The sequence below is a fragment of the Rattus norvegicus genome, chromosome 10, assembly GCF_021556685.1.
Source record: "Rattus norvegicus strain SHRSP/BbbUtx chromosome 10, alternate assembly SHRSP_T2T, whole genome shotgun sequence".
NCBI lineage: Eukaryota > Metazoa > Chordata > Mammalia > Rodentia > Muridae > Rattus > Rattus norvegicus.
The window spans coordinates 51,009,149-51,035,828 of NC_141543.1; the positions used below are offsets into that span (position 1 = coordinate 51,009,149).

Consider the following 26,680-nt stretch of genomic DNA (forward strand, 5'->3'; position numbering starts at 1 on the left):
CCAAAAAACCAAAAAACAAAAGGTGCAAGATGACAGAATGGGCCTGACGATACCTGCCTCCTGTGGTGGGCTGCCTGTTCCTGCACAAGAGACATACCAGCAGCATGGACACTGGCCAATAGGCAGGCCTTACAGCAGTCCCTGGATACCCAGGTTCTACCCATGTGGCTAAGGGATTTTCTTTGTGCTTTTGCCCAGCACAGACCATATTAAAGCTACTGGGAACAGATTTGAGTTCAGTGTGCAGAAGGACTTTTCAGCAGTCATTAAGAAGCTACGATTCACAGAGGACATGCCCTGTGACAGCCATATTCACAGGAAAGTAATTACTCCAGGAACCAAGGAAGGAGATCCAGGCTCAGGAAAGGCCATGCCTTACCGGAGTCTTCCAGGTGTGCATCCGGCCTTTTGTAAGTTGTCTGCCCTGCTGTGCTCAGAGGCTAACCATGATGTCTGCTGGAAACAAACAGTGCTGTATGACATCCAGAACAGCCTGTCACTGGGATGTGAAAAAAAAAACAAAACAAAACAGATCCAAAACTCTGGAGAGGAAATCTGGGCACAGGTGTTCCGTTGGAATAGTTGTCTGGAAGATATGCTTAACTCAGAAAGAGGATCTGACACCCACCCTGGGAGGCGGTAAGTCCCCTCCCAGCATCTTACCTCCTTGAGGCCTTTAGCAAAGCACTAGGTGTTACTGGTCTTGGCCTTTCCTCAAAGACAAGTCACTTTTCCAGGAATCCCCAGACAAGTAGTTCACAAGTTTCCCTGTTGTTCTCGTGGGCTGTGGGAGGACGCGCTTGAAGAGCTTTGCCATAAGTAGGAAGCAGCTAAGATACAAACTGCCCATCCTGAGGCTGGCACCTCCAGTCACCTCTCCTCCGACTCCCTGCATCTTTCAGTCATCAACTTACACTTGTGTCAAAAGCAGCTTGGGTCTGTTGGTGGGGACATTTGGGCTGGTGACAAATATGCTTACTTCCAGGCCCTGGCCAGCATCCTGAGCTCTGGACTACTTCTGCCCTGAGTAGTCTGGCTGTCTTCCATATTGCCCAAGGAATGTTAGGGGTAGACTTTGACCCCACCATGTTCCAAGAGGACAGTGGCATTTTCCCATATGGAAGGCTCACTATTCTGTTAGAGCCACTGCCTGCTGGTTGCTGACTGCTGGGGCAGAAGAAGGGCGACATAAGGCAGTGGCCTCCAGCCAGGAAAAGTGAGTCTGTTCACACAGCTACTCGTTTCTGCCTCTTCTATGCTGAAATGACAGCCTCCCGCAGGCTCCCAGACATGGTCTTTTTCTGTTTGATTTATATGACAGCAGTGGGGGCCAGTAGGCTCAGAGTTGGAACAAAACAGAGTGAAGGCAAATGTCATTGGAAGCAACCTATTTTTGAAAACGGAGCTGATGCCAGGAGACTAGGTTCTGTTATTCTTGGCTGATGAGCTTGTTTAAACAAACAAACAAAATACCCTACAACCACATGCGTGTACAACCCGTACATGCACTCAAGCACACATGTAAGTACGCACATGTACACACATGCAGTATATATGCACACACACACCCACACCACACACACACACACACACACACACACACACAGATCATCTCTGCTGTCTGTTCTGATTGTCTGGAACCATGTTGCTGCTGTTCAACCCACCTTCTACTGTCCAGAGCAACATCCCATAAAAGGAATTCCAACACTGATATAACATAGCATCACCATATACTGGACTGGCCTCAGATGCTTGTGCACCACGGGAGGCCTAGCTGAGCCCTCCTGCAGGCTAGGTTAGGGGCCAGTGATGGTGTATTAGAGGTAGGTAGGTCCACAGAGTATAGCACACGGTCACCACCTGAGGAACCAGGGTCCTGGTTTGTTGCAGGTGCCAGGAGTGAAGTCTGGGAACCAAAGAGGGAATGTTTAGTGCTCCACACTGACATAGGTCAGACATAGGTCATCTCAATTTCAAGAATGGTCTGATGTCTGGGTCCCTTGCAGGTTCTCGTCTGTCTCCTGTACTTAGCTGGGAGCTCCCTAGAGCAGGAGCCATATCTCCTACTGTCTATGACCCTTAGACTGTACTTAGTGCTGGACCAGAAGGAGGTTCTACCAAGCCTTGCCCCATAGAAACTTAGGGTTTGGAGTGGGGAGTGGGAACTCCAAGTAGCAGAACTACTGGGCATGTATATTACCAAAGTGCAGGGCCATCAGAGCCAAGTTTCCTGGGCGACCAGTGTGTGTAAACAGCAAAGTGGGAGACGCAGTACTCAGTTACACAAGACTGCCAGACAGAAATAGCAACAGCAGTAGCAGAAGTATCATGAGGCACTGAGGCCAGGTCATCAATCCAGCATGATTCCTGATCTGTCCACTCATGTACCCCACCTCTCGGAGGAGGGATCTGATACTCGCAGCTCACAGCATCCTCTCTCTACCCTTCCAGAAGGTCGCTACCCTGAAGGGCAGTGCCACTGCCTCTTTCTGTACAGGAGTCCCTGCGTGCTAATATGACTGGGCTCCACTTCTGCCTCAGCCTCACAGGCTCTCAGCTAACTGAAGGATGAGACTGCAGCCTGGCTGCCCTCTGTCTCCTTTCCTACCATGTCCAAGATATGTAGGGTGGGCTCGGGGTCTGGTTCAGTGGTGGAGTAACTTGCCTAGTGGGCACGGCCCTATGTCCCAACTCCAGCATCACCATCTACAGCGTTCAGAGGCAAAGAGGCTGGGGGTGGGGCAGCAGCTTCTCAGGAACCAGTGTTCACCCCAAGCCTGAGCAGTTCCAGCAGTGAGGCAGAGAACAGGGGGTTTAAATTTACCTCAGAATGGCCTGCCTTAGGATGAGAGACTAGCAGGGCTTCTCCATGTCTCCAAGGCCCAAGAACTCTTATTCCAAAATGTTTATGACACAGTAACAAGGGAGCAAAGTCATGAACAGGACTATACACATAGCAAGGTTTCAACTCAATGTAAAATGCATGAACACAACAAAGAGTCTACCTGAAAATACATCAAAAGATAAATTCCACTTATTGCAGATGGCTAAACCAAAGAAAAATATTTTTCATTTTGATAGGCACATATTCTACAACTGGTACTTTAAAGTGGGGAAAATTATTAAATAAAAAATTTAAAGTACAGAGTGATACTGGCCTCTGCCCATCTTCAAGAAGTAAGGCTGAATGTGAACCAACATGGACTTGGACCCTCTCCACCATGGTGCCACCAGACTTGTCAACATGGTTGTGTGCCCAAGTAGGGTGCTCCCACAGTATGCAGCACTGCCCCTAAGGGCCCAGCCAGGCACTCAGCCCATACTTCCGAAGTTAAGGTTATCCTCACCTGTAGTAGTTCCAGATCAGAAGAATCCTCCTGCCCAGGGACCATTTCTGTTAACATCTCAGACATGACTTTTGTGTTTCCCCGAACAATGTCCAGCTCACTGCGCAGCCTAGCAATCTGTAGGTCAAGGAAAAGGCAGGAAGAAGATCAGTGAGCTACAGGATCAGAACCAGCCAGCCCACAGCCTGCAACATCCTGCCACTATGAGATTACCTAGATTAATCTGAACCATAGGAGTAGCCTCTTACCCGCTTGGCTCTGCCTACCAAGGGTTGGAGTATGGTGAGAACCACATGGAGGAGGCGGGGAACCCTGGTCACTAAGTCTGTTGTTTGTATCTCGCTGTCCATAACAGCATGTGGAGAACGACGTACAGTAAGCAGCATGGGGCAGAAGAGAGCTGAACACTCGCAGCTCTCCTCCCACAGGGCCCTCAGAGGCCTGTAACTGACTAGGCTTCTGTTTCTTCTCTCTGAAATCAGTATATGGTAGTGCAGGTGCTCCAAGATCCCTTTATGACCCTCATGAACATAGACTCTGTCCGTTCCAGCGTCATACCCTAAAGGAGGCTGGCCAGTGCTCAGAGCATTCTTCTGCTAAGAAAAAATAGGTGAGGAGTAGGAGCAGACTTTTAAAAGCACCCCACCCCGCCCAGTCATCAGCATCCGCAAACCCTGAGCCTTCTCTCCTGCAGTTGGCATACTGTATTTTGTCTCCCTCAGTCTTCCAGTCTGAGCTTTGGGTTACCTCCTGGGTTTCTAATCCTTTCAAGACACCAGTGGAAGCCACAGGTACATTCTCTGTCCACAGTGAGACTCATAAAAGTTATACAGGAATGGTGTCATCTCAGAGTTACAGCCTGCCTTGAGTTATGTGCAGAGGATGCTACAGCACCAATGTCTACAGATGGACTGGCTTCTTCCAAGCCTACCCACTCACCTATGGGAAGGGAGTGATAACCCCACACCTCACAGGTTGCTGTGGGGTCTACCTCATGCCTGATATACCTGGTACAATGCATACTGGTGACCATAGGCACACCTGTCCTATAGTGTCCCAGAGCTGGACGGAGTGGGTACTTCTCCTGCAAGAGACCTATTCCAGATCCATACCTGTCTCTCCTAGCAAGGCCTTTCCATTTCCCCTGGCTTGCCTAAGTACAAACACCTACCAGTCTCCCTCAGCCTCTCTCATGCTATAAGAGTCTCTCAGCAAACTCTTAACTCTTCAGGGAGTAACCTCAACAGACACCTGAAAGATGGATTGGGCTCCAGAAGCCAGCCTCTGCCTTACTTCGGGGGTAGCCTCGAAGCCTCCTTAACTCTTGAGTAAGAAGATTCTACCGCTGATGGGTTCTGAAGCAGCCCAGGCCACACACTATCTATCCTACATGCTTCAGTTTCTATTTTCCGCCTGGGGTGGGAGCCACAGTTCTTAGGGTTGCTACACTTACCACTCAGGGTCTCCTCTTGGTTACTCCACTGCTGATGACCCTTTCTTAGCACCCACTACACTGCAGTGAGCCAATGCAAGGGCTCCATTGCCATTCAGCTTGCAATACTCTCTGTTTCCTCTCAGAGCAAACCTGGAGCTCTGCCCAAGGAAGCAGGGCCTAGAGCCAAGACCTCTGTCCACAGCTCCCCTTTACAAAGGCTCTGGTTCTGTGCGTGAAGAGGGGCAGCATTCAGTGACCCAGGCCCGACTGAGAGCATTAACTCCACATTTCAGCAACAGTGTTTGGTAGAGACATGGGAACGCCTTCCTTCTGTGGACCAGGGTCAGGACCTGGCTACCTGCTCAGACTGAAGTTAGTTATTCTACTGAAGCCTTACATGGAACGGAAGAATGTGGCTTGCACCCAGGCCTATGTGCCTCCTTGCTTGCATCCTGCTTTCCCCACATGCTCTCCCTTAGCATGGGCAGAAGGACAGAGCTCTACCTATAAACAACTGCCTGAATTCCCGTTTTAACAATGTTCCATAGTAATGGCACTGTAACAAACGGAACTGCAAACAGCAAGTAAATTTCTTCCAAGTCTCACCCACTCTAAAATCTCAATAGAATTCTATAGATTCAACTAAAAATAGTCTCTATAAATTCTCTAAAAATACAATTTAGTGAAATTACCAGTAACTTATCAGGATGTAACACTCAGACAGAGGCAGAAGAGGTTTCTGGAAGGCCTCCTCCATCTAGCTGTTGCCTCCAGGGTACCTCATTGATTAAATATGAACTGTGATGGCTGGCACATCTCATGGCATCCATGCTCTCCCCAAGGGGAGATGCCTATTCACAGTTCGCCAATGCTCCTTTGCTTTGGACCTTGCTTTCTGTCACCCATCTTCCCACTCAGCCTATATGCTAACCCACTCTGCAGGTGGACTGGATGTTCCCCGCTATGCTACTATTCTGTGCTGTGTGTGCTGATGATATTGCCTGCATAGGCCTCAGCTGACAAAACCCCAGGCCCACTCCAGAGCCTCTGTGCCAAGTTACCAGTTTCCTTCTATGCCTTGCTCAGCCCTGGCTCACGGAATCTTCAGTTCTGCTTCCTACCACAGAAGACCACATACTACTGCAGTGATCTCCAATCTGTCTACTCCAGAGGCCAGGTCTTTCCATCTTTGTGTCCCCACACCCAGCATAGTACCTGGAAGTCTAGGGAAACTTCTGTCCCCTGGAGAGGTACAAGAGGGCAGTTAGCTGGTTTGCTTATGCCAAACTAGAAGCACATGAATACCTGTTCTGAATTGGCTGTGATGGGGCCCGTCACACTCAGAGCCGGGGCCTGTAGAGTAGAGTAGGGAGCTGCAGGAGGTGAAGAATACGAGCCAGCAGTTGTCCTGGGCTGTAACTGGGACCTGGGAATGGTGGCAGCTGGATCCATTTCTGGGACACTCTGGCATGACAACAACAGTACTTTTTGATTCACTTGTGTGCCTAAGTGCCTTAGCATGGCCCTCCCCCTAACACAGGTGGTGTTTTCAGTTAGAATCCACAGAACCTAGATGGGTCTCTTCATCAGGGCAGCAGAGCCACCATTGTCCCTTTCCTTCCTCCCTCCCTCCTTTCCCTCTTCTCCCTCCTTTCCAAACAATATGCTGCAGACTAGCAATGCAACCCAAAAGGCATTACTAATCATGAATCCTTCCTTGGTACCACAAGACTACATTTGGCCTTTACAAGAAGACTAACATAAATAGCAATCAGGCAATTAACTGATCGCTCTCTGTAATTATTAGAACAACAATACTGTTCCTTCTGGGTCATTAATAGAAGAATAAAACAGGTTATGTTTATACAACAAAGCATAGGTAACTGGTTTAGAGGGATCATAATAAGAAAAACGCATTGGAAAGTGTGATTCTTTTTGCCCTCTGCCCACTTAGGGATCTCAGATATCTTCACCAACATTAGTGCACGTGTTCACACAAACGTGTAAGGCATACTGCCATCCTTGAGCTCTCCATGTGAGAGACAAGCAGATGGAGACCAGTAGGGCCATGTGAGCCATTGCTGGTGCCTCTTCAGACTGGGCTATCCTGGCTTTGCCCCTGGACTGGGAGCTGCTTCATTGCAGTACAGAAACTAACTACCCAGAGGAACTATGATTGGTACTAGCAGCATTCATTTAACTCTGAAACACATGGCCACTCTGGCCACTGTCAGCACCAAAAAAAGTTCTTCAGGGTGGTTTAAAACAGGCCTTTTCTGGGTTCCAAGTCCCAAAGCTGACAGAATTCAAGAATGCCTGGACTGATGCTGAATGCCCATGCTCAAAATACATTTTAGATTCCCTGATTAGGCTGGAATGTGGCATAGTAAAAGAATGTGTTCTTAGTATGCATGAGGCTCTGGGTTCTATCTCCAGCACCAAATTAAAAGTAAAGAAATTATTCACGTGATATACACACTGTACTGTATGCTAAGAGCTGCTCCTTGCCTCTGATGAATAAACATCACCCCTTGGTACCACAGAAAATAAGGACAGATTCTCTCACATCTTCTATAGTCTTCTGTAAAGCAGGTGCTAATGACCCTCACAGGAAGGCTCAGGCAAAGCAGCCATTTCCATGAAAACTGCTGAACTGAACCCTCTACCTTATTCCTCCACTGTCAGTGTGAAACTGGGAGAGACACTGCTGCCACTTAATCACCAGTCCCCCAGCTGTCTCCCTCTGCATCCCCCTTGTTATTAAAAAGAAATGCCCTGGAGCTTTAAGAACACATGACAAGCTGAATAATGCAAAGGCATCAGCAAAAGGCTGGTACAGTGCTTGGCTGTTCTACAGGCAGGCTTTCTAGAAAGTACTAGCTGGAAGCTTACCCGCTGGGGTGTGTGGATAGGAGACAGAGCGTCCAAGTCTGCCATGGGGAACTCAATCCCCTTCCTCTTCAGTTCTTCATAGATGTGTACAACACCAGTGAGGTCAGGACTGCTCCTAAAGGCGTCTGCCCATGCCTGGGAGGGGAGAGGAAGGCCTGTCAGGAAGTACAAGTGCTTCTTTCACAGGGTGGCAAGGGGCTGGAAAGTCAGCTCGATCCTCTGAGACCGGTGCTTCCAGACGTGCCCACACAAGGCACACTGGCAAATCCTACTCTGCTCCTCTCTGGCAATCCGTGCTGAGGCACAGCTGCTGAAGCTCTGATTTTCAACGATGCTGTTGAATGTGAACAAACTCATAAAACTTGATTCAGCATGTATTTCCTCAGAGAAGTGGCAGAGAAATAACACTAAGTTCTTTGCACACACTATGATGCAGGAATTTGCTGCATCTCAAGGAAATCAATTGCCCAAGCTACTTAAGAAAGTGAAGACTTACCTGAATGTCTCCCAACTGGATACCTGACAACACACACACACACACACACACACACACACACACACACACACACACACACCCAGAGCAGGGGCCACAAGTAAATTGAACAGGAAGAAAAGGAAAAATCGATGTGTGTTGAGAAGCCAAGGCTGACTCCAGTTTCCTCAGCAGATCAGTCAGTACTAAAACTTGCCCAGCTGGGTCCTGTCACTGACATGTGACATGATTTCAGCCTAGGGGCACAAGAGTCCATTGGGAGCCAGACCACCCACAGCCAGTGGCTGGGGCTCACTCCACCTCCCTGGAGTCCTGTATCAACCTGGTGTTTTTCTATTACCTTGTGCAGCTGACAGTTTCAGCTTACATCTACCCAAACACAGGAATGAAATTGAAAGTTCCAACGGCAGATTTTCTTGAATGAAGAAAGAACAAAAAGGAGCAAGAAAATTGTGAGCAGATCACCATTTCTAGTGATGCACAAACTTCCTAACAATTAAAAGAAGTCCTGTTCTTTGGAAGTTACAGAGGAATCAAATCCAGCAATTACTCAACAGGCTCCTCAGAAATATGGTTCCCAGTGCCGCCCCTTTATTATAATATGCACCCAAAGGAGGAGATGCTACTCTTTAGAGATGTCACCATCACAGCATTTAATGGCCTACAGCCATGACCGCCAGCCAATCCAGAGGCAGCTACAGAAATGCTATCTCTAACCACCAGAGCCACTAGAAGTTAAAAGGCCATATTCCCAAAAGCTTCCTTAATTAAATCCAATGTGTCTCACACACTATGAACAACACTGTCGGCCTGGCTTTCTCTCCTTGGTGCATTTATTTAATGTGCATACTCAGGGATCTTACCTCACCATGGCACCAGGACAGCCTATCTCTGCCGACCCTTTCCTCTGCATCTGAAGGAACCTACAGAGGCTGTGGGCAAGACCCAGCCGGAGACCCACGCAGCCTGACAGCCTTGACTTTGCCCATTCTTTCAGCATCATGGAGTCTGGTCCCTACTCAGTCCAGCTCAGTCTTGCAGTTCTGTGCTTTCAGTTTAAGGAGCAAGCTTGGGAGCTCTCGGGCTAGGGGTACAGCATTTGCCCAGAGTGCATCAGCCCCAGGTTCTATGCCTAGCCCTATAAAAAGAAATAATAAAAATAAACTTAAGGAGTCTAAATACTTTTCCACTGGGAAAGGTTGGGGGATAAGCATGGTAGTTTTCCTGGTGCCACTTCCTGCCTCTGTTTTCTTGGAGAAACAAATGGCTCTGGGGACTTTCTTAGTGTTTCCTTGCTCCATGATGTTCTATCTAGGTACATAGTCCTCAAGACTCCTCCTCATATTCAGACATACTCAGGAACTGTGCCTGCCCTAAGGAACTGGGACATCTTCCAAGGTGGGACTATCCTTCTGCCAAGAGTTCAACACTGGACATAACAGAGAACTGGATCCTTCTTTTAAAGACAATTGCCCCTCTGGAAGTCTAAGCCTGATAAGTAGCTCAGGACCAGGCTGGAGAGATGGCTCAGAGGTGAAGAGCACTGACTGCTCTTCCACAGGTCCTGAGTTCAATTCCCAGCAACCACATGGTGGCTCACAACCATCTGTAATAGGATCCGATGCCCTCTTCTGGTGTGTCTGAAGACAGCTATAGTGTACTTGTATATAATAAATAAATAAATCTTTAAAAAAAAAGAAAGAAGCAGATCAGGACCAGAGATAGCTTATATTCTAGAAAATAACAGTTGATCTGCTGAGTGGTGTGCAGACAGAAGATGTGAAGGTTTCCTGTGACCCCTTCTGTCATTTCCCGGGTCCAATCATAACCTGGCTAGCGTGACTAGGGCTTCTGGGAGGTCCTGCTTTGTCAAGACAAACTTTCCTCTTTAGCTAGGCAAGCAGAGTTGGCTTTAATTTGCAGACAAGAAGTCTTGGTTAATATACCCTAAACCCCACCTGCCATAGTGCCAGTTCCTGTCTAGGACCCCTGGGCAGCCTGGGCCAGACTGCTGAAAGCACAGCATATGCTCACAATAGTAATCTCCCCTGAATAAGTGTCTGACGCCAACAGAGGGGCAAACAGGGGGAGGAGGGAGGAGGGAGGCAGGAGGAGGGAGGGGAGATGGAGGAGGGAGGGAGAAAGGAGGAGGGAGGAGGCTAGAGAGACTTATTTTAAAGGAACAGTGTATGTGAGGACATGGAGATAGGATAAATTATAGCTGTCACATGTTCTAGCATCTTCTAAGGACATGCCTAGATAACTTCTCTTGTCTCCCCAGCCAGGTCAAGCATCTTTGAAGGTACACACAGGTCTCTTGCCGTTGTACAGGGAAGGCAGTCAGTCAATAACTGTCAGACTAAATTTAATTAAGTTCTCACAGTTACTAAGCACCTTTATTTTCCTACTTCAGAGAATAGAGGAGATGGCATGGAGGCTGTCAGCAACTAATATGAGCATGATAAAGTAGGGCTCCTGCTGCAGGCTGAGCAGAGGAACCCTCCTTACGGGAGCTGAGGCTACTTCTGGGAGGTCATGGTCACCCTGAGCCCTGAACTGAGGCCCAGGAAAGGCAGGATGCTTCCCAAGTAACTGCCTTATCAGGACGCAGGCTCCAGGAAGTACAATGCTGGCATTCGCTCAGGTTCTCTGCCACCATGATCTTTGGCAAATGACATGGTGGCTACCTCACTAGAAGCCAAGATCTTTATGTAATTCCCCCTTTTCCTATTTGTGGCTTCAGTATTTGGAGACTGAAGGACCCAAGGGCAGGACTAACCGGAGGACAAAGGTCAATTTGTGCTTTAGCTTTGTGTGCCATGCTGTAGACAAAACCTGACTATATTTTGTCCATTTCTCTAGTCCTCACGGTTTTGAGGAGCAACTCTCAGAACAAGAGGTAAGTGCTCATTTGAATGTGGGTCCTAGGATATCTCGGGACAAAGGAGACTGTCCTCTTCTGCTCACGCTCCAGTATAGACTTTCTGCCCCAGAAATTGCCAGGGGTTTCACCTGAAGCAGTGTAGTCAGCATGCTTCTCAGTGACAAGGCTCAGGTGCCACCAGGCATCTGACACTATCAAAGAACACAATCTCTCAGGCCTTTCCAGCCTCCCTCTCCATCCCAACCCTCATCCAGTGGGGACAAGCATACATGCTGACACACTTCCTGTCTGCATGTGATCAAGCACATCCTGTGCAGTTGGGACAACCAAACAGAAGTGAAAACACATGGCTTGTTATCTCACATGAAGCACCTTTATTTTCCTACTTCAGAGAATAGAGCAGCCCCCAGCAATCCAGAAAGTTATCTGTCCTTGGGCATGTAGTGCTCACAGGTTAGAGGCATTTTGTTGTATTGATTTTTTTTTCTCCCTCAGGCACTGGGATCAGCAATCACCAGCTGCGAGGTACCAAAAATTTATGCTTCCAAAATCTCTTGATTGTTTTATAGATCTCTTAAGCACAGTAATTTAAACTTAAGACGTAACTTTAGCCTTCACATTAGAAGGCACAGAAAGTCTCGCTGAGGGGCAGAATGGAGAACAGGAGAAGGCATCAGAGTGTGCGTGTTTGAGTATGTTTGTGTCTTGCTAGAGATGGAACCCAGGACCTTTCACGTTCCTAGCTAGGGCTCTGCACTAAGCTGTACCCAACGAGCAGATTCTGCTCACAGTTGGCTCCGAGGGCAGCTGATGGTAAACACATGCTATTGAAAATGCACTCCTATGGTCAATTCTAAGCCAGCCATGCCTGGGACTGCAATCCAGTGAAGGGTTGGGAGATGATGGGTTGGAGCAGGCAGACGTAAGGGAACAGGTTCTCTCACCTACTCCGTCACAGGAACAAGAGACTTGAGAAAAGCTGTCCCACCCTCTGCATAGCAGTAGCTGTGCTTCCGTCTTTGAGGTGAAGTATGAGGCAGCTGGCTCAGGCTGGCAGCTGGGAAGGAGAGCCATGATGTCTCTTCCCTACCCCAATCCCACCCCAAAAGCCTGATGCATGTTTCACGAGTAGGAAACTGGTGGGGCTTGTCTGTGTAGCTTCTTACTCCAAAGCTTTTCAAGTATTAATATATTCAGTCAGCTTCTCTGGAATGGGAGACTTAGGGCAAGGCCCACTCCATCATTCCCCATAGTCAGACCAGCTCTAGTCCTTCCTACCTAGGCTTCAGCTCCAGTTGACTGCAAACCCCAGTCTCTCTCTTTAACTTGCTGTCTCCCTGAGGGCAGGGGCAGGGCTAACCTGACCTGACTTCCCAAGCAGCTGGGCTCTACCAAGCACTAAGGAAGAGTTTGGATTATACTGGCACCTGCACCATTAGCAAAACCACTTTCCAGTCCTGCAGGATTCGACTTAAAAGACCACTACCCACTCACAGCTGTAAAGAAAAACAATGATTGCTACCACTCTAATTTATTGTATCCTTTTTTTGAGGCAGGGTCTCATGTAGCTCAGGCTAGCCTAAAAGTTACGATGTAGACAAGGTTGGCCTTGACCTTGAATGCCTCCTCCCAATTGGGATTGCAGGGGTACACCACCACACCTGGCTTGCTGGTTCAGCTTTTGAAAGGACAGTTGTTCCTATTATCCATGCAGGGATTGGTTCCAGGAGCTGTTAGGATACCAAAGTCTGTGACTAATCTGGTTCTTGTATGAGCTAGCTCAGTGTTGTCTCTTGATTTTTAGTTTAGGGATTTATTCAGACAACCAGTGAAGTATCAATGTTATATGAATAGCTAGAGGAGTAATGACAAGGGAGGATCCGTACATGCTCGGCACACAAATTAACTTTTCTGCCATAGTTTGCAGCTAAAGTTGGTTGAGATCACAGCTGCCAAACCCTTGAGCACTGACAATCGCTCACATAGTCAATAAAGGGTTAAATACAACATGGCAAAGCACTACACCAAGCTCATCACTTACTACACCAAGCTCATCACACGGACTGCAAGGACAGAAAGTGGCACGTTGGTAAGGGTGTGGAACAGCTACAAGTTCTGGGTACCTCCTGACCCAGTACTTTCTCTTGCGGTACTGAAGTGAAACTGTCAACTTCACGTACTCAATACATGCCTAGTTAAAAAAATGCATGTGTTCCCCAAGAAAATACACTGGCGGCTTGTGCAGCAACTCCAAACATAAAGCACCCATGTCCATTAGGAAGGCTAACAAACTATAGCTCACACGGTCAGACTTTAGGCTAGTGTACACTGCTGCTAGTCAGCAGTGGGGTGGCCTGAGGACACAGATGTAGGTAGGCCCCTGTGCTACATGCCCAAGAGCAGAAGAGCAGAAACCCAGCCTCATTTTATAGAGAAGGGAGATGCCCAGGAGTTAAACATCAGCCCAAGGTTAGAAGTATTGCAGGAGGACCTGGAAGAAGCTAGATTTAGGGAAGTAGTGATCAGATGAGAAAGTTGTAAGGTCAGAGCAGGCAGGAACAGGCACCTCTGGGACAGAGACCTGTGGGGCCAAGCCAGTGAAGGGGTCCTGTATTCCCTCAGCAGATCATACCATATCAAGCTGGCTGTGTTTACCTAGGAGCCTGAGGAGGCCTCAGGTGAGCAAGCCCTCAATGAATGTCTCTTTCCAGTTCTGTAGCTAGTGTGAACCTTGTAGGGGCCTGACCCAGAATACAGAGTTTAAGCTGGATGTCCCACCTTTTGTAAGAGAAAGCTACCATTCATTTCCCTGGAAGTCTGCAATCGCAGCAGAGGAGTGGGTGCAACTGAGGAAGTACACTCCAGGATTGAGGGAGGGTTGCAAAATGACAGCAGAGCATGAGAGAGGGCTCTGTCACCCCTGCCCTTTCTCTTAGCCTCAATGAGCTACATTCATCCACTAATCTAAAAAATACTACTATTCAATACTGACAATCAAATGCTCAGGACCCTAGGACACAGCATTCCAGGGCTCTCCGGGAACCAACTGAGTTGAACAGAAAAGACAGCAAAGCTGTACCTGACAATCACAAGGAGGATCGTGATTAGGAAAGAAAGCCAAACTTGTGCTTCAGGGTGGGGGTTCTCTGCAGCAAGCACTAGGAAGAGACAGGTGCTCCAGGAGCCGGGACAACTCTCTAGACAGAGCAGCAGGCTCCTGTGTATTCGCACATCCCTGAGCCTCTCATCTACAGTGGTCTCCTGGTTATTCTGTGTGTCTGTGTGTCTGTCAGCCTTCCTAAGCCAGCCTACCAGCCACTGCCCCTTCTGGAGTCACACTCACATTCTGACCCAGTCTCCCTCTCATCGTGGCTCTTGCCCATGCACTACTCATGCATATTGGATGTGCTTATGGGTTCAGTACCATGCCAGTAGGGTGCTTTGTCTAAAATCTGTGTACAACCCAGATCAGAAATGTTTAATGCTTCCCCATTACCTCTACAGGACCAACTCCAAGGCCTTCACTCAGCACACACAACCCATAAGCCCTACCCACTTTGGCCTCACCTCTTACCCACCTTGCTCCCCACCCCAAGCACAGCCCTGGATTCTATACTGTATTCTGCTCTCCAAAGGCCATTTCAAAACATGCTTGTATTGAAATGTACATGTATTTTGTAACAAATATTTAACTCCCCAAATTTGTATATTTTTCTCCGAAATAATGGGAAAGCATGAGCACGTATCGCAGTCGCCATCTTGCATACCTGACAAATGGGGTGAGGGAAGCCAGCTCACCTGAATTAGAGCAAGCACTTTGTCCTGGACGATGGTGGGAGGGTTATTCTTGGGAGAGATAATTCTGACCAGAACACTGTCAATGAAGTCTCGGTTGGCTACAAGGAGGTGAAAGCGATGGCCACAGTTCTTCACACAAGTCTCCAGCACCTGAAGTTGTGGGGGGTTGGGGGAAGGTCATCACACTGGAACAGGAGGGAGGGTAGCTGAGTCCCTCCCCTTTCAGTCATGCTTCCAGATCATCCTCCTGCTCCATCTCCAAAGCCAACCCTCACACATCCCCACACTAATTCAATCATCCCTCTTCCTAGGGAATGACAATCCTATGTTGCCTGAAGGTCCTGGCCCTGCACAGTAACCCGGCAATTAGGTTGGTAATTGAGACAGGTTTTTTATGGTCTTCTAATTGTGTCAAAATGACTGAGAGGTTACTGGAAATTAACATTTTAATTCATCCCTCTAGGCCTGGGTGCAAGATCTTAGCCAATGGGACCCAGGCTCTGTTGCAAGAGGAAGTTGCTGAGTGAATTACTGACCCTTGTGTGTGAGAGAGCAAATACAGATCCCCAACATACTCCTGCTCTGCAAATAAGGTCAGGGACAACCATGTCCTGCAACCTTTGACAAACAGTGTGTGGCTCCGGCTGTCAGTTAGTGTTAGGTTCCACCCACCCTTCTTCAGTGAGACCTTGCTCACTCCAGTCTTATCTGAGGAGGTCCCTTGGACTCAGTAGCTTTGAAAGGATGGCTGTCAGTTTATGATCAAGTGGCAGTGGGAGACAGACTCAGATTTGCTACTCCCTCCCCGATGACCCAGGAAAGTTCCACTCAGCCTCTGTGTTTTCATCTGGAAAGTGGGAGCAAGGAGCTCTCCCTTGCAGGGAGAATTAGAGAGGATATATGAACTATTTCTGCAGCCTGCACAGGACAGACAACCATCAGGACCACTTCAGAAGGCTGCTGCATCCAAGGCTTCTTGCATTTTCCCGGGAGAGGTACTGGGAGTACTGGGAGGGCCTCTCCAGCCTGAAACACAGTTTTCTGACTCTGTTTCTCTTGAAAACAGCCCAAAGGATCACCCAGTCCTTCCCAAACTCCCTCTTCGAGGGCCTGCTAGCAAATGCCCATGCAAGAATAATGCCACAGCAGAGGACACTTCTAACCACCTCGCTGTTCCTGTGTGACCAAGAATTAGCTTTAAGTTACTCCCTAAGTGGTTCCGGCCACAGGCTTTTGCCTTGACAATGTGCAGAGAAAAAAGGTTCACAGTTATGACACAGACTGAATGCTGGTTCCATACCAGGTACAGTGAGATCCCTCCATATTACATATAATTTCATTCCATTCTCATAACTACTATGGTCCCTTCAAGTATACTTGGTACTTTATTTTTCAAAGCTAAGAGGCTTAGAAAGGAAAAACTGACCCAGAGAAAGATGGAGACTGTTTTGTCCTTCTCTCAGAGAGCTAGGGATTGACCGCATACCTTGTGCACAGTAGGCAAGCACTCTACCACAAAGTTACTTCCCCAGCCTGGGTCAGGAACTCTGATTCACATTCTCAGGAGTCCTGACCTCCTGACCCACCTGAGGACCAAGTCATCCCTCTTGGAGCTTTCTTGCAAGCAGCCACATCAGCTGTGAGGCCGCAGAAACAACAACTGTGTCATGGATTATTTGTCCTTCTCTTATTCTTTGAGCTAGCTCTCAAGGAAGGCATGGCCCTGTTTCAGATGTCAAAGCTGCTCAGCAGCGTCAAGAACCTCCCCCTAGGAGACCCAGCCACTCTGCAACCCCGAGCCGCCCTGTCCTTCCTCTTGCTGTGCTTCTAGAGGCCCCACACATTACTCGGTGTACCCAGGAAGTGTAAACTCATTACCTTTGGGGAGTCTGTACAACTGCAATTTATTTTTAAAAAGACTTATTTTATTTATCTTTAGTTCATGTGTATGGGTGTTTTGCCTGCATGTGTGTCTGTATACCAAGTGTGTACAGTGCTTGTGAAGGCCAGAAGAAGGCACCGGATTCCCTGCAATTGGTTGTGAGCCACTATGTGTGTGCTGGAACCAAATCTAGGTTCTCTCCAAGAGCAGCCAATGCTCTTAACTGCTGAGCCATCTCTCCAGGCCCATAACCACAAATTTTATTCAGCTTAGGGGAAGTTCTCTTTTTTAAAATCTCTGTATCTGATTCTGGGTGACCCCGAGATAAAAGTTCTTACTCTCAGGGACCCATGGGGCTGCCAAGAGGAACAAGAGAGGTTCTTTCTGTTCTGTTCTTTCTGTTCTGTGCATATTGCAAGTACCTTTTCCTAGGATTCTCTACTCATTCTCTAGACTCTGACAATTGTGCTGAGCCCTTCTTTCCTGAGGGGCAGGTGAGGATCAGCACAGTAGGAGGCTCAGGAAGCTGACCTGAGTGAAAATAACTAAAAACAGGGGAGTAGGTTGGAGTCAACCCCCAGTTCTGCTTCTATTTCTAGGGAAGACCATGGGCAGGATGCTATTCTTTCTTTCAGTTTTCCCATACAGCAGACTTAAGGTCAGTGTGTCACATCCTGGCCATGGAAAATGCCCTGTGCACATGTGCTTGCAGCAGCCCAAAGTCTCTGTATGTGGGAGGCACAGGAAGTCTTCTCTATCAAAGCTACTTTAGGCCACCCTTACAAAAAGGATCCGGGCAAACCTGACTTTGTGGGTTTTAGGGAATGCAGCACAGTGGCAACTTTCTGAGATACAGCCAAAACCCATGGAATAAACAAAGGGGGCCTCTAGGCAATGAGAAGCAGATGTTAGGAACACATATGTGAAGGCTCAGGCAGAGAGGCCCTCAGGATCTCTAGCTCCACTGGATAAATACTAACAGCCTAGGCAGGGACAGATGTGCAGTTGGGAAAGGGCCACCAGGAAGGAACAGGGCTGACAGAAACTAACAAGCAAAGCCATTATGGCAGATACAGACCATGCCAACTGTGTCAGGCAGGGAGCTAGCTGCAAGAACAACGGGTCTGCATGTCCACAGGCCTCCCAAGGTTTGCAGAAAAGCCTTGGCCATGAGGAAGGTCAAATGAAGGTTGCCAAGGGATGCAGTCAATTTAAAAAGCTTCCTACATACAGTGGTTACCATGAAACTGGCATGAAGAGGGACACATGGCAGAGCTGGCTCCCCAGTGATGTATGTCACTAAACCTGATTCTCTCTTTATCCTGGGCTCTACCAACGTTGAAGTAAAAAATTAAAGCTTTCACCTATTTCTCAACTGACTTTTCTCCTCTGCTGTGCAAATCCCATGTCCCTGGCTGAGGTAGCTCTCCTATTAAGATTTGGACTTTATTCCGGGGGGGGGGGGGTCGGGGGGGTGGATGGAAGATCACGACAGTTCCTCTGCTTTACAAGAAGATATGTTGGGGTTGGGGATTTAGCTCAGTGGTAGAGTGCTTGCCTAGGAAGCACAAGGCCCTGGGTTCGGTCCCCAGCTCCGGAAAAAAAAAAAAAAAAAAAAAAAAAAAAGAAGAAGATATGTTGCAGCATTTTTGAGATAAATAACCCACTTTTCTCCACCTACAGAAGTTGACATGGTGACTTGTTACAGCTTCTATTAAAAAGCCACTGTGGCCCAGATTTTACAGCATCTGAAAAACTGTTAGCTTTTAAGTCAGAAATAGCACCTGAAATACCCTTTTTAGTTCTCTATGTCTTAAGGAAGGGCACAATTCTTATCTGTTTGCCCTGAAAGGAGTCATTTGGCTGACTTTTTCAAAAAACCATTGTATTATTTTCATTTTTATCTCAAACAAAAGACCATTCTATGGTGGCATACCACAGCTTGGTACTTCCCTAGCTGTGAAGGTAAAAATCCAAGGCCTCTCAGAGTCCAAAAGAAGAGCAATCAGCCCACTTTAGAAGGTTGTTGTAAACATCTCATGTATTTTATATATGTGAGGGTCCTGTCTGCATGTATGCCTGCAGGCCAGAAGAGGGAGTCGGATCTCATTATAGATAGTGTGAGCTACCATGTGGTTGCTGGGAATTGAACTCAGGACCTCTGGAAGAGCAGCCAGTGATCTTAACCTTTGAGCCATCTTCCCAGCCCCGGTTGTAAACATCTCATCACCATCTGAAATTCTCCTCTGGACAGATAAAAGTGAACACCTGTATAAACAGTAAACCGACTCCCAGCATCTCAACAGGCTCAGGGCAGGAGAAGATCTGCCCTGGCCTCTGGATCTTCAGTCCTGAGCTTCTACCCACTGTTGTGGGGTTCAACAGTGTCATCCACATCGTATGTTCTCCTGGTATACATCTACACATTTATGCTCACCTCCTGCATCAGAGGTGGGCTGGGGATCCTAAGTGTCCCCTGGAAGCTGCTGCTGAACCATGACAACACAGGCTACGTGCTGGAGGCCCATTTGCGTGGGCAGAGGGGTCTTGGAGGAGTAGATCTTGTGTGTAGGTGTCCTAGGCTTTCCCTCCCAGGAAACAATACTCACTGTCAGGGCCAGCATCACTTCTCTGTAGTTCCGGTTCCCACTGAGCCGCTTCTTCAGAGCTCGGATGGCATCCTTTGGCCTGGCAAAAGGACAGATAAACTATGATCCTCACAAGCCTCATGGGGCACTAGCCCAATGTCAACTAGTGTGGGATCAAGGTTGTTCAGTGTAGCATGTCTGTAAAAGACTGGGGGAGGAGATGTCTACAAGAGGAAACAGGGATAATTACATCATGGCCTTTATGCAGCTGCAAGAAGAGAATAAAAAACTTTTTTGTACATTTTAATGAACCAAGCTCAAAAGACATAAGCATAAGAATAAATAGAATCAAGTATAAATATCACATGATTGTCTCAATAGATGAAAAAAATGCCTTTGACAGAATTCAACATCTTTTCATGAAAAAGCCCTGAATAAACAAGGAATAGAGAGATCATAGCTCAACAAAATAAAGGCTGTATGTGTGATAAATCTATGCACAACATCATATTGAACCAGAAAGCATTTCCTCTAAAATCAGTATTGAGACAGGATGCCAACCCTCTCTGGAGTCATTCAGTACTTGGGTTCTCAAAAAGAAACAAACTAGATACAATGGGAAAGGGAGACATTGGTATCTACAGATGATATGGTTTTACATATAAAATCCTGGGTCAGCACTCGGGAAGCAAGAGGCAGGTGGATCTCTGTGAGTGAGATGGAGGTCAGCCTGGTCTACAGAGAGAGTTCTAAGCCAGCCAAGGACTACATAGAAAGCCCTGAAGACTGCCAGAAAATCCTTAGATCTGACAATACTTTAGCAAAGTATCAGACTACCAAATCAACATCTAAAAAGCTCTGAAAAGGCAGTGATTGATGGGCATGCAAAGGAAGAAATGGACAATTCTACTCACAGGAGCCTTAGAACAGAAACATCCCTAACAGTGAGGCATAACATGTCTACCATAAAAACACCAAGGGAAGATCTTAACAAAGGCACTAGAAGATAAAAAGAACTCCCATGTTCATGTATTGTTGGAATTAATTTTGTGGAAAAGGTTAGTTTGGCTAGTATGAGCTATACATTCAATGCAATCCTGATCAAAATTCCAATAATATTCTTCACAGAAATAGGAAAATAATCCTAAAATTCATAGGAAGCATAATAGCCCCTAAGTGGTGAAGGAAACCAAGCAAACAAACCAATGTTAGACCTATCAGAACTCTTAAGTGCAGACAAGACTGCAGAGCCTTAGTGATAAAAGAGCCACAGTCCCAGCCAAACACACACCTGGAGTACTGCACACCTGGAGTACTGCACACCTGGAGTACTGCACACCTGAAATAAGACCACCAAATACAGCACCTTTTTTTTTTTTATTTTCTCTCAAGGCAGGGCTTCTCTTTATAGCAGGCCTTGAACTCAGAGATCCACCTGTCTCTGCTTCCCAAGTGCTGGGATTAAAGGTGTACCTGACAAGACTCAAGGGTTCTACAGATGGGCAATTTCTAACAGGGATGCAGATTTTATAAAAACAGCATTTCAGCAGCTATGTGCTTGGATGGGCTGGGCTGAAGAAAGGCAACTTAATGGTTAAAGCACACTGGTTTGCTGTCTGCAAGCTCGGCTCAGCACTGTCACCCCAGACTGACAGGCTGCACCATCTCTCTATGTGCTCTCTTTCATCTCCTCTTGGATTTCCATGATGAGAAAAGCAGGCACTACCCTGGAGGACTGTGTATTTCTGGCTGACAGTATGTCAGAATGCCCAGATTGTGGGTGGAGGCCAATCAGATAGCAGGCAGACTCTGGTTAGGTTTAACTGAAAATCCTCTCCCAAGTGCTATGCTTCAGGAAGTGCTACCTGAGAGCAAAAGGAGAAGCAATTCTTCCTGCTGATCTGAGGGAGAAGCGTCAGAGCCGAGCATCACGATCAGGTTGGAAGAACCATAATATTGAAAACGATACTGAAGGCTGGAGGAACAACTGCTGAGTAAGGCCACCGTCAGGCCGGCGGGCAGGATCAAGGGAGACATGGACTGTGTGAAAGGGCCATGCCCAGGAGCTCTCAGTAGAGCTTTCTCAGGTGGGGCCCCATGGGGCAGTCCTTCTGCACCTCAGGACCAGTCTTTGGCCACCTGCACCCTTCTCAGACTCCTGCGAGCCTTCCTGTCTGGCAGTGGGAAGCTCTTCGGTGGCTCTCAAACAGCTGCAAGCTACGTCACAGCTTCCTCCTGCACCCCCACCCCCACCCAGCAACCTTCCTCTCTACTGCATTTACTGGATCTCCCGTGTTACTCTAGGATAAAGGCTGTAGAATAAAGTCTCAGTGAGTTAGGAACCATCAAAACAGTCATAAAATGATCCAGATCATTGGATCCTCATCAGAGCCTGCCTTGAATCTGATTGTGTGTGTGTGTGTGTGTGTGTGTGTGTGCGTGTGTGTGCATGTGTGTGTGCGTGTGTGTGCATGTGTGTGTGCGTGTGTGCGTGTGTGTATGTGTGTGCGCGCGCGTGTGTGTGTATGTACACGTGTGTGTTTATTTCTCTAATTTTTACTATAACTCTATGAAATGAGAACTATTGGTATCATTTACCTGTGGTGAAGCTGAGGCACAGGGAGATGGCTTGTATAAGTACGTGGTGACATAAGCTTCTAGCCCAGGTAGATGGCTCCAGGCTCCACATCCCTTAACCCACACAACCATGCTTCTATGCATCTGATGTACACACTGCTTTCCAGCCTGGAGGTTCCACCTCTCTCCCTGTCATCCACCTGTCTTGTCCTGCTCATATCCTAGTATCCTATATGAGTCTACTGAAGTGTCATCTCCTTCAAAAAGGCTTTGCTGCTGACAGCACCCAGGCTGGCTGCGAGTCATGGCACATGTCTGTCTCTGTAGCTATATGCAGCTTTTCTTGCTGTTTCTTTGTCTCTGTCTCAACCCTTGTCATGCTGTAATAAGATTTTATTTACATGCTTGCATTTCTCATCAGACTGCCTTAGGGACTTCATTCATTCTTTACACACTTTAAAATATTTATTAAGAGCTGAATTTGGAGCTGAGATGTGGCTCTGTAGAGTGCCCTGGGTTTGATCCCTAGCACTGAATAACCAGGTGTGATGGTGCACACCTGTGATCCCAGCAGTCAGGAGATAATGCAGGGCGCTCAGAAATTCAAGGTCATCCTTCTCTATATAGCAAGTTTGAGGTCAGCCTCTGATATATGAGACCTGCCCCCAACAACACACACAAACAGAGACACATAGCTGATTATGTGTCAGCTGCATTGTGGCAGAGATAAAATACTGAGTGTAACAGAGGGAATTCTTGCCCTTATGAAGTGCACAGAATAGTAGCTGTGGGACAGGATAGATCCTAAGAGACATCACAGAGATTTGAAGCCCAAGTACAATACCACATAATATGACAAGAGGGAAGGGGCCAGAGGAGTGAGATTTATGTTGGGATCCAACAGCTGACGGGAACCACTTAGTGACAGGGAGACGGGCTGGGAGAAACATGAGGAACAATAGTCAGAAGCCCTCAGCCAGGAGCAGGAGAGAGAGGGAGGGAGGGAGGGAGGGAGGGAGGGAGGGAGGGTTTTGTTTTCTCTTTCCCCATGTGGGAGGGATTTCAGCAGACACATTACAAACAGCAACTCTTCAAGAATTACCATGCTGCCATTCCAACACACACGAACAAGAGGTTAGGGTGCTTGGAAACACAAGCAGCCCTTCTTAGAGCAGTGACTGAGAAAGCAGGTCCTGGTTACTCACACTTTGAAAGGGACTTAGATCATTTGGAAGGAAGAAGATCCCAAGGTTCTTGGACTTTCTGCCCTCAATGCTTAGATATCTGACTGGAAACAAAATTGGGGAGAATTCAAGGTGCTAAAAGAAAAATTAGTGAGGTTGAAGGGCCTTTAGAAGGGCTGCAGAGGTGTGTGATTAAGGGCTTCCTGGTAAAAACTTAATGCTCTGGAAGCCTTGCTAGTGAGCAAGTCACTGGCTGGAACCTGCATCAGGAGCTGATGGGAGCTGGGGAAGAAGCAAGGGTGCTCTTCAGGGAAAGGGGCAGATGAGAAGCTGCTCTGAGCCACACTTCCAGCCTGGTTCCTGATGCTCCCTCGCCATGTGCCTGACCCTAGGCCATCTGTACCCACTTCTTATACTCCCTTGAGGACAAGTCACGCTGCTCCAGAAGCCAAGCTCTATGCCATTCTAGAAGGCACCTCAGTCCTGCTCCCGTGGAGACAGCCGTACTGCGCACAGGCTGAACCACAGGCCCCAGCACCTGGGCAAGCCCTGGGGTGGGCCACACACTGACCTTAGCTCACACCTAGATCTGCTCTCTGCCTGCTCCACCTCAGCACTAGCTGCTCCATCCAAACTTTGGTGTTATCCTTGACATTTCCCTCATGTTCCACACCAGCAAATTCCATTAGCTTTAATCTCTGAATCTCCTGCATCCTTACCACCACATCATCAATTCACAACAGGGTGGCTGCAAGAACCCTATGGGTTTACCTGCTCTGCCTTTCTCCTGCCCTGGGAAGTCCATTCTGAACATGGGATGGCCATTCAAACTTAAAGCCAGACCACAACACCGCATCTGCCTAGATCCTTCCAAGAGTTCCCTACAGGGCGCAGCCCACCTGACCAGCTTATGTGGTTTGTCTTGTTCACAGTTTGCCTCCCTGCTCCAATCTGGCAGCTCCCCAAGAGGTGGAATTGTGTCTTTCTCACTGCTGTGCTCTTCACGTTTACCACAGTGTCTGCAAACGGCAGGCACTCCGTTAAGTCTCTGTCAAATGAATGCAGGACCGGCTTGAGAAGACTGCAAGTAGATAATACCACCAATCTACAAGCCAGGCTACCCGAGTCCCAACTGTTCTCCTGGACACTCTGGAGTTGAAAAGAACGTAGTAAAAGTAAATGGGGCGTTTATGGATAAAGCCCTAAACAGACTAGTCTGTAAGAAGTGTGAACAGAGTGGAGATTAGAGAAGGAGAGGACACAGAGCTCAATAACACCAGGAACGGACTAAAGCAGTACAGAGAAGCCAGAGGGCAAGCTGTACGCTCAGTCCACACACACCAAACATGTTCAGCCGCTCTGAGCCGTGGGTGCCCCTCTGTCACTCCTTTATCTGAGGATGAGCTGGGCCTACCTCCAGGGCACCCTAGAGAGCAACCTATGGCACAGACAGCCCCTGTGTCTGCAACATGGAAGCAGGGCCTGAGGAGGAATGGGGAGAGGTAAACAATCAGTACAGGAAGCCAGGCACTGCCATAGGGATGTGAGGAGGGTGCAGTGGGAAAAAGACAGGTTACTGAATTTCAGCTTATTAATGCCAAAGCAAACAGATCGAAAACAATAATAATTTTAAAAACAGACCCCCACAGTTGAACCCACCACACTGAGCTATGTATGATATCCCACCCAAACCGAGACAAGGCGTTTCCCAGGAAGACATACCCTTCTTCTGTCTCATTGATGATGTCACAGATCTCCATGTTCAGTGTCCAGTCCTCGCTCTGCAGGGAGCCATCTGTTGCCTTCTCTGTGAAATCAGAAAGAAACTGCTTTATATTTCTCCTGGAATATGGGGCCCTGGAAAGAAATGGAAAGAGACTAGAACCACTCCTGGGGCTACGACTTTCACAGGAGAACATCAAGGAATGCTCAACCTAAGGACCAAGGTTGTCTCCATTACAGACTGCAGATTCAGAGCCAAACCGCCAAGCTGGAACATAGGCTCCACCACTTACAAGTACCAAACCTAGTCAAAACTATAGCACACATCTCATCAGAAAAGTTAAATGGCTTAATAGGTGTGATCCCTTAGGAAACACCTGGCACACCATTTGTCCTCTATACATATCTGCTATCATAATCATGAAAAAGCATCTGCAGTGGTTAAAACCACACCTCAGGAGAGAAGGAAGGAGGGAAAACTCAGTGAGCTGCAGCAAGTGTGACATCACAGTTTAGATCTTAATCCCCAACCCCTGCCAACTGCTGCTTCCTAGACGCTAGAGGGAGCTATATGGCTCACCGACCTATTTCCCACCAAAGAGCCAGCTGACCTTGAACTGACACCATTTCATAATGACATAAAGCTCACTAAATGAAACACATGGTGTTGAGTCCCTGACATATAACAACCTGCTGAGCATTTAATGGAGAAGAAAGGACAATCTGGGCATTGAAAAAAAATGGTCCTTGGGCTGGAGAGATGGAGGTTAAGATGGCTGCTCTTCCAGAGAGCACATGGTGGATCCCAAATATCTGTAATTCCAGTTCCAGAGGATCATGCCTGAGCATGAGACATGAACATGGTACACAGATATATATGCAGGCAAAGCATAATAAAATAATTCTCCTAAAATAACTTCCCATGTGCAAAAAGATAGTTGTACACTTTTCTTACACTATATTAATTCAGTTTATTGAAGATGTGAACACAGTGTTGAAAACTAAAAACTCTTAGAAGAAAGCGGGGAGAACTTCCATGACACCTGAGTTGACGATAATCTCATGGATCTAACACTAACGGCATAGGCAATCATTATGGGAAAATAATCAAATTGAAAATTTGGGGCTCAGTGGCAGAGCTGAGTGGCAGGTACCTACCTTCCCCCAAGCCTGGCTTTGATCTCAGCACTACCAAACTCTGCCCCCATCATGCATTAAAGACACAAACAACAGAATAAAAAGGCAACCTGTGGAATGAGAGAAAATCTTTCAAAAATTATACATATGATAAAATATAAATGTTCAAAATATAAAGGACCCTGCAATTCAACAACAAAACTATGTATCATAATAAAATAATTGTTTTTAAAATGGCTTTCCTGGGCTAGCAAGATGGCTTACCAGTTAGGAGCACCAACTGCTCTTCCAGAGGTCCTGAGTTCAATCCCCAACAACCACATGGTGACTCACAACCATCTGTAATGGAATTTAATGCCCTCTTCTGGTGTCTGAAGACAGCTACAGTGTACTTACATACATATACATAAATAAATCTTCAAAACAATGGCTTTCTGTAGACAAAAAGTTTTCAACCTGTGTTCACATCTTTAATAAACTTAAGAGTTAGTATAGTATAAGAGGCTCATGATATACACATGATGAGAGAGAAAGGGTGCCAGACATGATGGTATATGCCTATAACCCTAGAGAGGCTGAGGCGAGAGGATCACAAGTTTGAAGCCAGCTTGAGCTGTAGAATCTCAAACAAAGAACAATAACAAAAATGGAGTAAAGACTCCAAATTGGCACTTCTACCAAGAAGAAATATAAGTGTATTTATATTATTATATAATATTATATAAATGATCATATGAGAGA

At 47.2% G+C, this 26,680-nt stretch overlaps 1 protein-coding gene across 9 annotated transcripts in view; it reads right to left on the reverse strand.

Moving 5' to 3' along the window:
- Positions 1-26,680, reverse strand: part of Tom1l2 (target of myb1 like 2 membrane trafficking protein) — a 122,123-nt gene that overhangs the window by 28,392 nt on the left and 67,051 nt on the right. For 6 of the 9 annotated variants that reach the window (XR_015630776.1, XM_087572887.1, NM_001399549.1 and 3 more), the window contains 6 exon segments: positions 24,803-24,887; positions 19,341-19,419; positions 14,850-14,999; positions 7,675-7,809; positions 6,088-6,246; positions 3,348-3,464 (listed from right to left, as the gene is read on the reverse strand). Coding sequence is in view for 8 of the 9 variants with exons in the window: in XM_087572887.1 (XP_087429013.1) it covers positions 3,348-3,464; positions 6,088-6,246; positions 7,675-7,809; positions 14,850-14,999; positions 19,341-19,419; positions 24,803-24,887 (725 nt within the window). In the remaining variant the exon portion in view is untranslated. 9 annotated transcript variants of the gene reach the window in all.